Source organism: Mesocricetus auratus, unplaced genomic scaffold, assembly GCF_017639785.1.
Source record: "Mesocricetus auratus isolate SY011 unplaced genomic scaffold, BCM_Maur_2.0 Super-Scaffold_100007, whole genome shotgun sequence".
Taxonomy (NCBI): domain Eukaryota; kingdom Metazoa; phylum Chordata; class Mammalia; order Rodentia; family Cricetidae; genus Mesocricetus; species Mesocricetus auratus.
In genome coordinates, this window is record NW_024429191.1 from 81,811,134 (window position 1) to 81,825,217 (window position 14,084).

At 50.8% G+C, this 14,084-nt stretch overlaps 1 protein-coding gene across 21 annotated transcripts in view; it reads left to right on the forward strand.

The window, feature by feature from the left end:
• Positions 1-14,084, forward strand: part of Mapt (microtubule associated protein tau) — a 96,577-nt gene that overhangs the window by 76,181 nt on the left and 6,312 nt on the right. For 15 of the 21 annotated variants that reach the window (XM_040749865.1, XM_040749867.1, XM_040749873.1 and 12 more), the window contains 3 exons: positions 7,758-7,850; positions 11,115-11,196; positions 12,174-12,286. In XM_040749865.1, coding sequence (XP_040605799.1) covers positions 7,758-7,850; positions 11,115-11,196; positions 12,174-12,286 — 288 coding nt within the window. The remainder of the gene's footprint in view (positions 1-7,757; positions 7,851-11,114; positions 11,197-12,173; positions 12,287-14,084) is intronic. The other 6 variants (XM_040749869.1, XM_040749875.1, XM_040749881.1 and 3 more) reach the window with 1 other exon arrangement.

The following is a 14,084-nucleotide window of genomic DNA, read 5'->3' on the forward strand; positions in this document are numbered from 1 at the left end:
TACCCTGACGCCATGATTCTCCCACTTTCTTTCCCAGCTGAAGTACCCAGACTAGGAGGCAGACCCATCAGGGCCTTTGGGGGACACATAGCACACAGTACCCGCAACCCAGAGACTCTGAGGCAGACACAGCCTCTCTTTCCACCATGCCAGATGCCACTCCAGTGTCGGCGGCTGCCAGGCTCCTGTCCATTCTGCCCCTTTCCTGTTTGTACCCCTCCTTCCTTGCCGTTGGTTCTGGTCCTGGACGGCGGCTCCTCCAGCACTGTGTCCAGGGGTCTCTGACTCTGCCAACCCCAAACTGGGCCTCTTACCCTCACCTCTGCTGACTACCCCCTGGGAACCTCCGGATTTTCCTTGCCCTGATCTGTGGGGTCACCTTCAGCCTAGAACACCCTCCCCTCGTCTCTCTCTTCCCCCTGGGAAGTTCCCCCTGAACTCCCCTGTTTAAGTAGCCTGGAACACCCTGATATGTGGTAACTGAAAGGAACTCTGCATCCCATGAGAGATTACGGGCAGTGAGTCTTCGCGGAACAGAGCTGCTGGGTGTCATCAGAGACTCGGCGGAGCCTGCAGTGTGGGTGGAGGGTGGCTGTCTTGTCAGCCCCTGCCCATTGTGGGGTGGCTTGCCAGGCTGGGCAGTTCTTTCCAATGAGCACGAGGAACTGGCCTGGACGGGGAGTACAGCATTCTGCAATGTTCTAGAAGGAAAGGGGTTGGCTGGCATCTCAGGAGCTGTGCTGGGTTGTGAGGATTTGCCCATATCCGCAGTGGGGTAGAAGAAACAAAGTGACTTGCCCTGGGACTTCAGGGTGACAGCATGGGGAGTGACAGAGTCAAGGAACGGCCTCCCTCACATTCTATGAGGGCAGGAGGATTGTCTGAACAAGCCCTCAGCCCTGCAAGCAAAGAGCAGCACAATGGCAAGTCATTTATTCCGGGTTGGTGCCCGAGGCCTGTAACACCTGCTGACAAACGGTCCAGAGAGCTGAGCTGAGCTGACATTTGGGTCCCTGAAACGTTTGCTTAATGAGACCCTATCTCAAAATAATTATTGGCCATGAAAGGGCAAAATTCTAAGAGTCTGAAGAATAGGACCAGAGATGTGGCCCCATGAATAGAGTGCTTGCCTAGCATGCATGAGGCCCTGGGTTCAGTCCACAGCACCGGATAAACACTCCACAGTAGAGTGCAAACAGTAAATCCCAGAACTCCAGAGGAAGCAGGAAGATGAGAAGTTTAAGGTCCAGTTCCACTACTTAAAGAATTCAAGCATGGCCTGGGTTATATGAGACCCTGTCTTTATTATTATTATATAAATATAAAAATAATAAATATTTTTGTTTGCTTTTCGAGACAGGCTTTCTCTGTGTAGCTCTGTATATCAGGCTGGCCTGGAATTCACAGAGATCTGCCTGCCTCTGCCTCCTGAGTGCTGGGATTAAAGGTGTGTTTGCAATCCTAGCACCTGAGAGGCTGAGGCAGGAGGCCTAGCCTGGGCTCCACACCAAGATTGTTGATTAGAAAACATGTAAAACATGTCTTTCTTTCTGCTATGAGCTTTTTCCTGGGCTTCCATGATTTACTGCTATGAACATGATTTTGCCACAAGACCCCACAGTGAGGTGGTGTTAAAGGAAAACGCAGCCAGTCAGAGAGCCTCACCAGAGAGCACAGAGAAAGAGTGTGGAACTGGGAGACAAGAGTCGCAGCCACTTGGAAGTTCTTTTCAATGTTTGATGCTGTTGTCTACCCCACCAACACTGTATGCCCCAGGGATGGAGCCCACCCCCATTGTACCCCTCAGGGTTGGAGCCTGCTACCCCACCAACACTGTATGCCCCAGGGATGGAGCCCACCCCCATTGTACCCCTCAGGGTTGGAGCCTGCTACCCCAGCCTCACTGTATGCCCCAGGGATGGAGCCCACCCCACCCCCATTGTACCCCTCAGGGATGGAGCCTGCCTAGCCCCTAGTACCACCCAGGGAGGGACAAGAGTGTTTCCAGACTGAGGCCCAAGGCCACCATGTTCTTACCTCCTGGCTTTTAAAGCCCATCCCAACCTCAGGGGATGCCTGTCCCCATTTGCTGGTTCCATACCTGCCTCTTGGACTCAGACACAGCTGGGCCAGCCCTGGGCCTCCATCCCCATCCAGAGTTGAGAGGAGAGAGGGGGCAGTTCACAGTAAGATGAAGGACCAGCATTTAAAACATTTTTTAAAAAAGTATTCACTGGAGCTGAACATGATAGAACATGTCTATAATCCCGGCCTTTGGGATGCTCAGCCTGCTGTATGTGCAGCAAATGCCAGGCCTGGCATGGCTACATCAAGACCCTACCTTAAAAGAATTTTAAAAGGAAAGGAAAAGGAAAAGCTATTGTTCGTGACATCTCATGCCCATGCCTCTAGACCATTGCTTCTCCACCTTCCTCATGCTGTGACCCTTTAATGCAGTTCCTTATGTTGTGGTGACCCCCAAACATCAAGTTATTTTCCTTGCTACTTTGTAACTGTAATTTTGCTATGTTATGAATTGTATAATTAAATATCTGTTTTCCAGTGGTCTTAGATGACCCGTGAAAAGTTTGTTCTACCCCCAAAGAGGTCTCAACCCTCTTTGAGAACTGCTGCTCTAGAGAATGGACCCCTGGGAAGCCCACCTTAGATCATTCTGTCCCGTGGTTGCTCACGGAGCATGGAATACAGCAAGTTCTTGGAAAGGAGGAAACCAAGTACTCACCCATGACTGTGGCGCTTGGGAGGTGGATGAACAAGAATTGGTCATTCAAGACTAGCCTCAGCTACACAGTGACTTCAAGGCCAGCCTGGACTACCTTCATTTTTTTAATTATAGAAATTCACTTGTGGGTTGGAGAGATGGCTCAGAGGTTAAGAGCACTAGCTGCTCTTCCAGAGGTCATAGGTTCAATTCCCAGCAACCACATGGTGGCTCACAACCATCTGTAATGAGATCTGGTGCCCTCTTCTGCTGTGCAAGCATACATACATGCAGAACACTATATACATGATAAATAAAATAAATCTAAAATAAAAAAAGAAATTCACTTGTGACCAAAGGTATTAAATAACAGGAGGTGATAATAAAGTAAGAGATGGCAGGACAAGCTAGGGGTGTGGCTCAGGACCCCCGGTCCCATACTGACACTAACACCAAAACTGTAGCCTGGGATCCTTGAGAGTACACCTTGTTTTGTTGTTTTAAGATATGGTGGCTCACTGGGGCGTTGGTGGCACACACCTTTAACCCCAGCACTTGGGAGGCAGAGGCAGGTGCATCTCTGTGAGTTCGGGAGAGCTAGTTTCAGGACAGCTTCCAAAGCTACACAGAGAAACCCTGTGTGTGGGGGGGGGGGGGATATGGTGGCTCCCACCCATAATCCCAGCACTCAGGAAGTAGAGGTAGGAAAATCAGGAATTCAAGGTCATACTTGGCTTCTGAGTAAGTCCAGAATTAATTAATCAACAGATAAATGCTTTCACATGAGGTCTACTTGTTAAGGGTTTAAGTTTCCCCAGTGATCTATTTAGGCCTTAAAGAAAAATAATTAAACACCAATTGTGATGACTCATGCCTATAACCCCAGCACTTGGTAGGCTGAGGCAGGAGAATCTGTAGTGCAAAGCTATGTAGCTCCCTCTACATAGCAAGTTAAGACCAGCCTGTCTCAAAAAACTAAATACCACTAGTACTAATGAGTCAGCGAGATGGCTCAGCAGGTAAAGGCAGGTGGATTTCTGTGAGTTAAGGGTCAGCCTGGTCTTCTACAGAGTGAGTTTCAGGACAGTCAGGGCTGTATAGTGAAACCCTGTCTCAATAACAAACAAAAAAACACAAAAAGTTGTACTTCTCTTCTTTCCTAACCTGCCTTTGGCTAGTGGTCAAGCATGGAAGCAGTCAGGTTAACCGAGCAGGTGGAGCACTCCAGGTCCCACTCAGGACAGAGCCTGGAAGCACCAAGGGCAGAGGGTTGTTATATTACAGATGACCGCAAGATGGCGATGGTGCGCTATAAACTGTAGAATTCGTTCCTGGACCACCCACAGTTTTTTGCTTCCTTCTCTGGGAGTGTGTTGTGATTTTCTGAGTGGTCCTCTTTCCTGGTCCCTTGGTCTTTTTCTATCTCTCATCTCTGTCCATTTCTTTGTTTCTGTCTGCCCGTCCTTTTTTCACTTTACCACTGGTCATACGGAAAATACGCATTTTTAAAATGTGTGTGTGTGTGTGTGTGTGTGTGTGTGTGTGTGTGTGTGTGTTTAGAGGTGGGACACAACATATTCACTGACACAGAAAAGAAGTCATCTTTTTTTTTTTTAAGACAGGAACTCATGTGTTCCAAGCTGGCTTCATGTGGCTGGGGGTGGCCTTGAACTTCTGTTGTTGCTCTGCCTCCCAAGTACTAAGATTGCAGACTTACGTTGCCACATCCAGTTTTATACAGTGTGAGGGCTTGAACCCTTAAACCCTTAAAGCATGCTGGGAAAATCCTCTACCAACTGACCCATGTCCCTAGCCACTGTTGAAAGGACAGCCTTAATAGTGCCTGGCCTTGGTATTTCATTGCCTTTTACAGGTTGGCTGGAATGGATACAAGCAGGCTTTCTGCAGCCATCCCCAAGCTGATCACCTTGGACTTCAAGGCAAGGCTTTCTGTGGGCCTAGTTACCCACACGAGGTTATTTTCCAAATGGGGCATTGCCCTGGCCCACTGTCCAAGTGAGTGCCAGCACCAGCAGTCTGGGAGCTCCTTGGTCTAGAGGCTTGGGGCCAAGAAGGGATCCCCTGAGAATTCTAAACCCAAGCAGAACAAGAACAAAGCCCATCAAGGACTTGAAACAGCTTTGGGGTCTCTGGGACCCAGCCAGGTCCTCGGGACCACTCCCTGGCCACAGAAGGGCCCTCAGATGGGAAGGTCCTACTTTCCCTCTGGGTAGTTCCAGTGTCTAGTCAGAGCCAAAGCCCAGTACAGTAGAACCGTACTGCCACAGTTGCTTTGATTCCCATTTCATAATGCTAACCACTGCCCTCTTCTCCATACCCTGTAAATCGGAGCCCCAGTGAAGGGCATTGGCTTAATGTGGCCGCTAACAGGAACTCGAGGCTGCTTTGTAAATATCTATCTAGTGCCAAACCCCACAAAAGCATGTTTCCTCTCCTGTGGCGTTAGAATAAGAACAAACCACCCAGGGAGCAGAGGGGCTGGGTGTCTCTGTGTGTTACAGACCGTGTGTGATTGCTTAATGTCCTTTGACTAATTTGGTTTCTTTGTATCCAGACAACAGCCACCTTCCTCCAAAACCTGTTTTGTCAAATAAGAAGTTATGTAATCAATCGTGTTTCCTTTTTTTCATTGGCTTCCAGGAAGCTCAGTGCTGAATAAATATAATAGCACTGAACGCCTATTTCATTGACCTCCCCTTTATTGTAACGTCATCCATTTATGTCTACTTGTTTTAACTGAGTGTGTGTTTTCTTTTTGTTGTCTTTGTTTTTTGAGTCAGGGTTTCTCTGTGGCTTTGGAGGCTGTCCTGGAACTTGCTCTGTAGACCAGGCTGGTCTCGAACTCACAGAGATCTGCCTGTCTCTGCCTCCCGAGTGCTGGGATTAAACGCGTGTGTGGTTTTCCTTTGTTTTTGAGACAGGGTCTCATACAGCCTGGTCTACAAGAGCTAGTTGCAGGACAGCCTCCAAAGCCACAGAGAAACCCTGTCTCCAAAAACCAAAGGGGGGGGGGGGCGGGGGAGGGAGAAAACCACACACACACTCACTCTCTATCTGGGGGTGAGGGTAGGGGGGTGCTATAGCAATAGCAGCTGCCATCTATGGGCAGTTGCTATGCGAAGGCTCGGCTCTCAGGGTACCCCGGAGGCAGATGCATTCACCTCCTACATATTCTGGGAAGTCTGTTGTCAGCAGCCCCAGTTTGTGGGTGGGGAAGCTGAAGTACAGAGGGGCTACACAGCTACCCAAGACCAGCATTTGAGTAGGGTTCACACCCAAACTTTTAGTGCCAGCCCATGCCCTCAACCAGGAAGCACTTGCCCATGCCTGGAAGTCACCTCGTGGGTGAGAGCCAAGCTCGGGCAGCACAGCAAACTGGCTTTGTCAGCAGAGGGCCCAGGGAGGACTAACCACCCTTTCAGGAGGCCATTTGGAGGGTTAGCTTGAGAGTTTCTAGAACACTTATCATTTTGGCTTACAAATCCTATTTCTAGGAGTCTATGCTATGAAAATGATCCACAATACAGAACATTTCCTTCCCAAAATATGTTCACAGTGGGCTGTTAATACTGCTTAACACTGAGTTAGTGGAAATATTTGGTAGCCCAGGAACAGTCCATACAGTGAGGACACTTTTTTTTGGTTTATTTGTTTGTTTTTCGAGACAGGGTTTCTCTGTGGCTTTGGAGGCTGTCCTGGAACTTACTCTGTAGACCAGGCTGGCCTTGAACTCACAGAGATCCGACTACCTCTACCTCTCGAGTGCTGGGATTAAAGGCATGCACCACCACTGCCCAGCTCAGTGAGGATACTTATGGGGGCAATTTTACCTGATTTGGCTAGAAGCTGTGAAGCAGACTGTGAGCTCTGGAAGCAGAGGCGGGAGGCTATGGTATTTAAGGCTATCCCTGGCTGCACACTGAGTCTTGAGACAAGCCTGGGATACATAAGACTCCCTTTCCAATTGCTAAAAAAAAATGTCTGCAAAGGGAAAAACAAAGCAAAACACCTTTTAACCACTTAAACCAGATTTCCAATATTCAAATCCTAGGTCAGGGTTAGGTCTAGACTTTCCTCAGTGCTCCAAGGTTTTATGATCAGCCTGTAGCACTTCCTAGGGCTGCACCGTGGCTCCTCGTATGAGTGAGAGCATAGCTGTCCCTCAAAGGGAAGGAGAGCTTATTCTGAAGCCAAATTGAGTGACCATAGCCCCAAAACATGAATTTAGGTCACCCCCAAATACTGTATTCTGACCTGGCAATAGTGTAGCAAAGGTTTCCTAATAATACAATAAAATAAATTATAAATGGAGGTAGTTTAATTTTTTATCTAAAATTAAGCTGATCAGATGGTGCACACCTTTGATCCCAGCATGGGGGAGGGGGGGAGCAGAGGCAGGCAAATCTCTGTAAGTTCAAGGCTAGCCTGGTCTACATAGTGAGTTTCAGCACAGCCAGGGCTACACAGAGAGTCCCTGTCTCAAAACATACTCCCCAGCAAAAAGATGAAAAATATTTAAAGTATTTACTTATTGCATGTATGAGTGTGTGTGTGTGTGTGTGTACGTGTACGTGCATGTGGGAGTCAGAGGACTTGTGGGAGTGTGGTGGCAACTGTCTTTACCCTCACTAAGCCATCTGCCAGCTCAGCTCAAAATAATCTGGCTGGAAACCTTAACATTCCAATTCTTCAGTGGCGCGGAATCTTATACGTTGCTTTGTACTGGTGCGGTGGGGCTGTGTGAGTTTTTGTTGTTTTTCTTCTGGGAACTCGGCACAGGGGACTCCCTGTTTACACTTGTCCCTCCACCCCAGCCTGGTAGCCTCCCCAGGCCCCAGTTATGTTTTCTTCCAGGCCCACTTCGCGATCTCCAAGTCTAGTAGGCAGCTCCCAGGCAGCTTCTTTGCATCCCCGAGGAGGTGGGGCTCAGACCTGGTTCTCCCCAGCAGCCCGCAGGGCAGGGGTCAATGCTCTGGGTGTGGTCATCACTCATTCTTTTTTCTGGCTATCAAAGGTGCAGATAATTAATAAGAAGCTGGATCTTAGCAACGTCCAGTCCAAGTGTGGCTCAAAGGACAATATCAAACACGTCCCGGGCGGCGGCAGTGTGAGTACTGTGTCACACTCTCCATGCAGTGTGCTGCAGCCTTCGCTGTGAGGAGTGTCATGAGTGTGTACTTGTGGGACATTGCAGAGAATAAATCACCGCAGGCTCAGGGCCTCCTGTATCCCCACACTTATGTTTGCTGTCCCCAGACCCCCTCCCCATGTTCAATGAGGGTCCAGCAGAAAAAGCACAGCAATTGGCTCCCACCGACCCCTCCCTGAGAAACTGGGTCCCTATAGCACCGTGCCCATGCTCCTAGAAGCCCCACAGCCTATTAGAAATGGGGCTGAAGGCCGGGCGTTGGTGGAGCACGCCTTTAATCCCAGCACTCGGGAGGCAGAGGCAGGCGGATCTCTGTGAGTTCGAGACCAGCCTGGTCTACAGAGTGAGTTCCAGGACAGCCTCCAAAGCCACAGAGAAACCCTGTCTCGAAAAACCAAAAAAAAAAAAAAGAAAAAGAAAAAGAAATGGGGCTGAAGACTGTGGCACCCACGACCAGACTTGTCACCTCTTCCCTCATCTCTGGGACAGGTTCTGCTGTGGATGGATGGTCCATATGATCTGACAGAGGACACTAAGGACTTCTTTGTCCCATGTCAAGGGCAGAGAGGGTCATAGCCATCCTGGTCACTGTCTTCGAGAGAGGAAGCGATTCGATTCCTATGCCTCAGTTAAAGTTTAAAACCAGCTCCACCCCCCCCTCTAATACAGGGACTCTTGTTGCAAAGAGCCTAACAGAGAGGTCAAGGGTGGTAGCTATTGCCTGTGTTCAGTTTGCCAGAGAAAGAAAGGCTGCTTAGGGTTTTAAGTTTGTCCTCCTCTAAACACCACCCATCTTATCCCCAGTGAGTGTGGGGGAGGTTTTCAGGCTCCCTTGATGGGCTTAGGACTCAGTTGTCCTCCAGGCTGACCTGTGCCCACAGGGCAGGATACACAAACTGGCCTCGGGGTTTCTCCCCTCCAGCTCCCTCATCCCTAGCTCCGAGTCAGTCCCAGGAGGGCCCAGGGTCTCTGAGAGAGAGTTTCTGCTGGCTCGGTCTTGTGACTGCTGGGACACTGGAATGGGCTCTTTCCAGAAAGTGCTTTGGCCCACAGGGTTTATTCTTGCAATGTACTTCTGCCTCCTGCCCTGGCACCTGCCCTGCCTTCTGACTCTTGGACCCATGGCCCCAGAGCAGCAAGTGCTGGCCCTGTGGCCACTGCTTCTCACGCTTACTCACAGTGTCTGCCGTCTCCTCTGTCCTCCACTCCCTGCCGCTCCTGCCACCCCTCATACTTGTTTCTGTTGTTGGGTTTGTTTTGTTTTGTTTTTTTTTTGCGTCAGAAGGAGAGGTGTAGCTGTTGGCTGCACTGTAGTTGCTGCCCAGTCTGATGCCCTCCCCGTGTACACTCAATAAACTATCCTACAAAGAGATGGGTGTGGGAAAGAAGAGATGGTCACTAACGACTCCCATAGCTGTCCTTGTTCCTGAGTCCTTTAATGTCGACGTCCCCGCCCAGGCCTGCTGTGGCTGGGTAGGAAAGGCAGGGGCATCCAGCTTGGTTAGGGTTTGGTTTGCTGCTGGGGCTGAAGGCTCTGGCCCCAGTGCACAACAGAGGGCGGATGCTTCTGCAGGGCAAGTTTGGTCACATGCTGACTGCCTGATGATGCTCCAGTGCCCAGGGTGTCAGGGAACTTTCTAATGTGTGTCAGCCTGGGAAGTAGCCTAATGACCTTATGTAGAGTCACACGATAGCCTGGGCTGACCAACAGCGTTGTCCCTGGCCTGTGGCCACTGTTGACTACAGGATGAACCTGTAGAGAAAGCTCTCTCCAGGGTGGGGGCTCTGGGATTTTGGGTTGCAGGATCCCTGGTCTAGGCTGCATATCTGGCTTGCTGCTGGCTCTCTCTAAGGTAGAGGTTGCAGGCTGCTGCTCCATCTGCACCTCGTGGCTGGGCCTCGTCCTCCCCTCCACACCCCGTACATTCCTTTCTCCTCTGGCCACTCCAGGTTCCATCATCTCTTACCCCTGCCACACCCTGGTAACGACCCTCAGGTGACTCTACCTGGGCTAGAGGGAAGAAAGGGAGGCTCTGGTTCCTGCAGCATTCCTGCCCCTTCTTGGAGGTCTCTGGCTCCCATGTACCCTGGTTCTGTTTGCAGAAAGTCCTTGGGACCATCTGCTCTTCACCCACCTCCGCAGGGGCAGGATGACACCCTGGCACTGACATGTAAGGCCACAGCCCTCCTTTTCCATCAGGTCCATTAGCAAAAAAAGAAACACACACACACACACACACACTCCACAACACAACACCATCAGCACAGCTATCTATGAAAATGAGAGGGATTTGTCCACTTAGACCTATGTAAAACGCCCACCTTGCTTTACTGACTCTCACACATGAGCTCACCCCTCTCCCAGGACAGAAGATGACACTCCCCTTCACTGGAATGACCCCACTCCAGTGGTCTATATAGGAGACCCATGGGATTTGGAACCAGTTCTGAGAGACTGGATAGCCTTCTCTTCAGGGTGTCTACTCAGGAAGCAACTGCCATTCCCCAGAGCAGGCATTGTTGCTGGGCCACATGGAGGACACCTGGGCAGCAGGCCTCCCTGTGTGTCTCTGCTCACTCACGCTTGCTGAGACACTAAACCTGTGGTTTCCGCTGTGTGCCTGCCCTCCTTGTTGGTGTCGCTTTGCTTTTTCATTAGAGGATGAAATACATGTACAGGAGACTGTGTGCCCAGACACCATGTGACTCTCACCCTGAGACATAGCGCTGACCTGGGTCCTGTTTGCCAAATGGTGGTCCAGGACCGAGTGAGGGAGCTCCCTGGATGAAACACACCCGTCCTTGTCGCCTCTTCTCAGTCCTTTCCAAGGAGATCATCTGGAGGCTGCATAGGCCAGCCGCTCTTCCTCCGCTGTGATGGCTCTTTCCTCAGAGAAAGGATTTATGTTATATACTTAAATATCTTCTAAATAGAGGTCGTGGTCACACACAAGGACCAGGCACCCTGCTTTTCCATGAGAGTCTCTTGGGTTTCTGGGATTGAAGATGTTCAGGTCCCATAGTTACTTTGTAAGGACCCAGCTTCCCCGGGGGACAGGAATTGGCTGGATTTGGGGAGCATATTTTCCTCCCTAACTGGGATGTATTCAGTAGTTAATGGGAGCCACTGACAAGTGGTCCTTTGGGTTTTGCATTGTGTTACACCCCTAGTAACATAACCCCCTTCATTCTCTGTCTTGTCCCCCCCTTTCCTACTTGCAGGTGCAAATAGTCTACAAGCCAGTGGACCTGAGCAAGGTGACCTCCAAGTGTGGCTCATTAGGCAACATCCATCACAAACCAGGTAGCCCTTGAGGGAGGCAGGCTTTGGGACAGGAAGGTGCTGGCTAGTCTGGCAGGTGCTTCCTGGAATAGGCCACCCTGAGCCGTGAGCATTAGATGTGAAGGTGCTGTGTGGCCTGGGAGGTGGGACTGTCCCTGCTGGCTCCTGAGCAGGGCTTTTTCAGCCTAGACAAGGAGTGGAGAAAAAGGGGGAGCTGGTCCCAGATTCTATCTTGTGGCTCTCCAGAAAAGTCTGTAAAAGAGGAGCAGCCATGGGACTGAGTGGGCCCCCAAAGGCCATCTCTGCGGGTGTCTCAGCCTTGTCCCGGCCAGCATGCACTTCATCAGCAGCTATAACTAAGACCTCTCTGGGCTGTGGTCCTACCCTCACGGGGACTGTGTTTAAACAGAGCAGTACAGGTCACCTCCCCGCCTGCCACACCCTGGTGTGGTGACCCAAGTCACAGAGGAAGAGGGGTTAGGGTCTCTCCTCATTGTGCATTTGACATGCAGTTGGATTCCTAGGTCTTGAGGGGTTTGTGGCTTACAGGATGTTCATATGAAAATCACCACTGGAAGGCATCCAGTTTCGAGTTCAGTATGCCTTCTCCTGGCCAAGCTTCCCGTACCTTTGAACCATTTCAGGAGGAAGATTTTGCAGAGTAAATACCCAATGTATATCTGGATTAGAGATGGGGCAGGTGATTTGGAAGCTTTACAAGGGCTCCCTTGTGCCCAGGCCTCCTTCTAGATAAAGTAGAGCCCTGGCAACTCCAAGAGGGTGGGCTGCTGTTGTGATCACTGGCCCGCCTCTGTTGGCGTCGGAATGGGCACATTAGCGAATGCTCCTCTCCAGAGTGGTGATACGTGACCTCATTTTTATCATGCCTCCAGCAGCCCCGGGCACTTTGCTCTGCAGGCTGTGACCTCGTTTAATATATGCTAAGTCCCCCAGACCACAGAAGATGACAAGAGGCTCTTGTGTGGGTTGTGTGACAGGAGGTGGCCAGGTGGAGGTAAAATCTGAGAAGCTGGACTTCAAGGACAGAGTCCAATCGAAGATTGGCTCCTTGGATAATATCACCCACGTCCCTGGAGGAGGGAATAAGAAGGTAAAGAGGGACAAATCGGGGGGCCACATGGGGATGTGGGGGTTAATGGAGTGGACAAGGCTGGGCTACCTAGAGACAGATCCTCCCCCTCAGTGTACCAAGGACAAGGCATGGGACCAAAGGCAGATCTTTTCCACTAATTACGGGAAAGCTAGCACAAAACAGTGATGCTGCCTGAGGCTGAGGATCAGCTGGTAGAGAGCTTGCCCAGCATGCCCAGAGCCCGGGGTTCCATCCCCAGCACTGCATAGCCTGGGCATAAACTGTAATCCCAGGTGGAGGCAGGAGGGTCAGGAGTTCAAGATCACCCTCGGCTACGTGCTAGGTTTCAGGCCAGCCTGTGCTACATGAGATTCTCGCCAAATAGACAGACAAAGCCAGTGGTTCTGAAGAGAAGTGTCCACACTGGGGTTGCTGGGCCTTGAATTCCCAGCTGTGTCTGGTCTCCAGGCTGAGGAGAGTATGCGTAGGGTATGGGAACACAAAGGAGTGTGTGCTCTGAGCAAGCTCCTCTTGCACCCAACACAGGGTGACTGTAGGGCCGCCCTGGTTTCTCCTCCAGCATAAACAACCTCCACATTTGCCTGGCCCCATATTGTGGAGGCAGCCTCCTCTGCAGGGTCCTCCCAGCAAATGCCTGAACAGAGGGAACGTCCTGGAGTCAGACCCAGCCTAGCAAGAAAAAGGGTACTTACCCGAGGTGGCCCAACTGTCTTTTTGCTTGGTCATGTTGGATGACCCCTGGGAGTCCCCTGCCCGGCAAGTCCCCACAGCGCCCTGCTTTCTTCTGCAGCTGTGTGTCTCTGCATCTGCTGCTTATGTAAAGCCCCTGGTATTACTATGAAGCACCTGGCCAGGCGTTGGTGGCGCACGCCTTTAGTTCCAGCATTCGGGAGGCAGAGGCAGGCAGATCTCTGTGAGTTCGAGGCCAGCCTGGTCTACAGAGAGAGTTCCCGGACAACAACCTCCAAAACAATACAGAGAAACCCTGTCTCGAAACCCCCCCCAAAAAAAAAACAACAACAAAAAACTATGAAGCACCTGTTGGACTGCTGAAGTGCCCAATACACAGCTGCCACACAGCACTCAATTTAAATGCAAAGCCTCATCATTGCTCCCATATGGGACCTCTTGGCCCCAGAGTGCCGTAGGAAGCCACAGGCCTGGCTTCACCTCAGTCTGAGTCATTACAGCAGACCTGAGGCTGGAGATTCCCTGGGTAAGGGAAGTTCTCCACCAGCCTGGGAACCTCTATGCCCTGGAGGAAACTGGGCAGGTGGGACTTCCTTGGAGGCCTGATTCAGGCCTGTTTCTCCTGCAGAGAAACACCTGCCCCTGACAGTGGGGTGAGATCCAAACAAAAGAAGGCCCCTGTGTCCTGGGACTGGAGAACTGGAAACAGGTGGAGGTTATCCCGAGCTACCCAGAACTAGTGCCAGCCTGGGCTACACATGAGACCAGAAGCAGCTGGGCATAGTGGTGCACGCCTTTAATCCAAGCATTTGCCCAGCAATTGGGAGGCAGAGGCAGATGGATCTCTGTGAGTTTGAGGGCATCCTGGTCTACAGAGCGAGTTCCAGGACAGGTGTGACTATTAGAGCAACCCTACCATGCACACAGGTTTATAATCAAAGCTTCTCTCAAGTACAGTAGTATAGAAGATCCCTCCTTACCAAAAAGAACAGCATATGCATGTAGCCTAAATGAAAGCCTGATTTTCCTCTAGTCACCATTCAAGCTCCCAGCAAGGGTCTCTGGCCTCAGAAGGTGTATGGAAATACTGTATGAGTGTCGCATA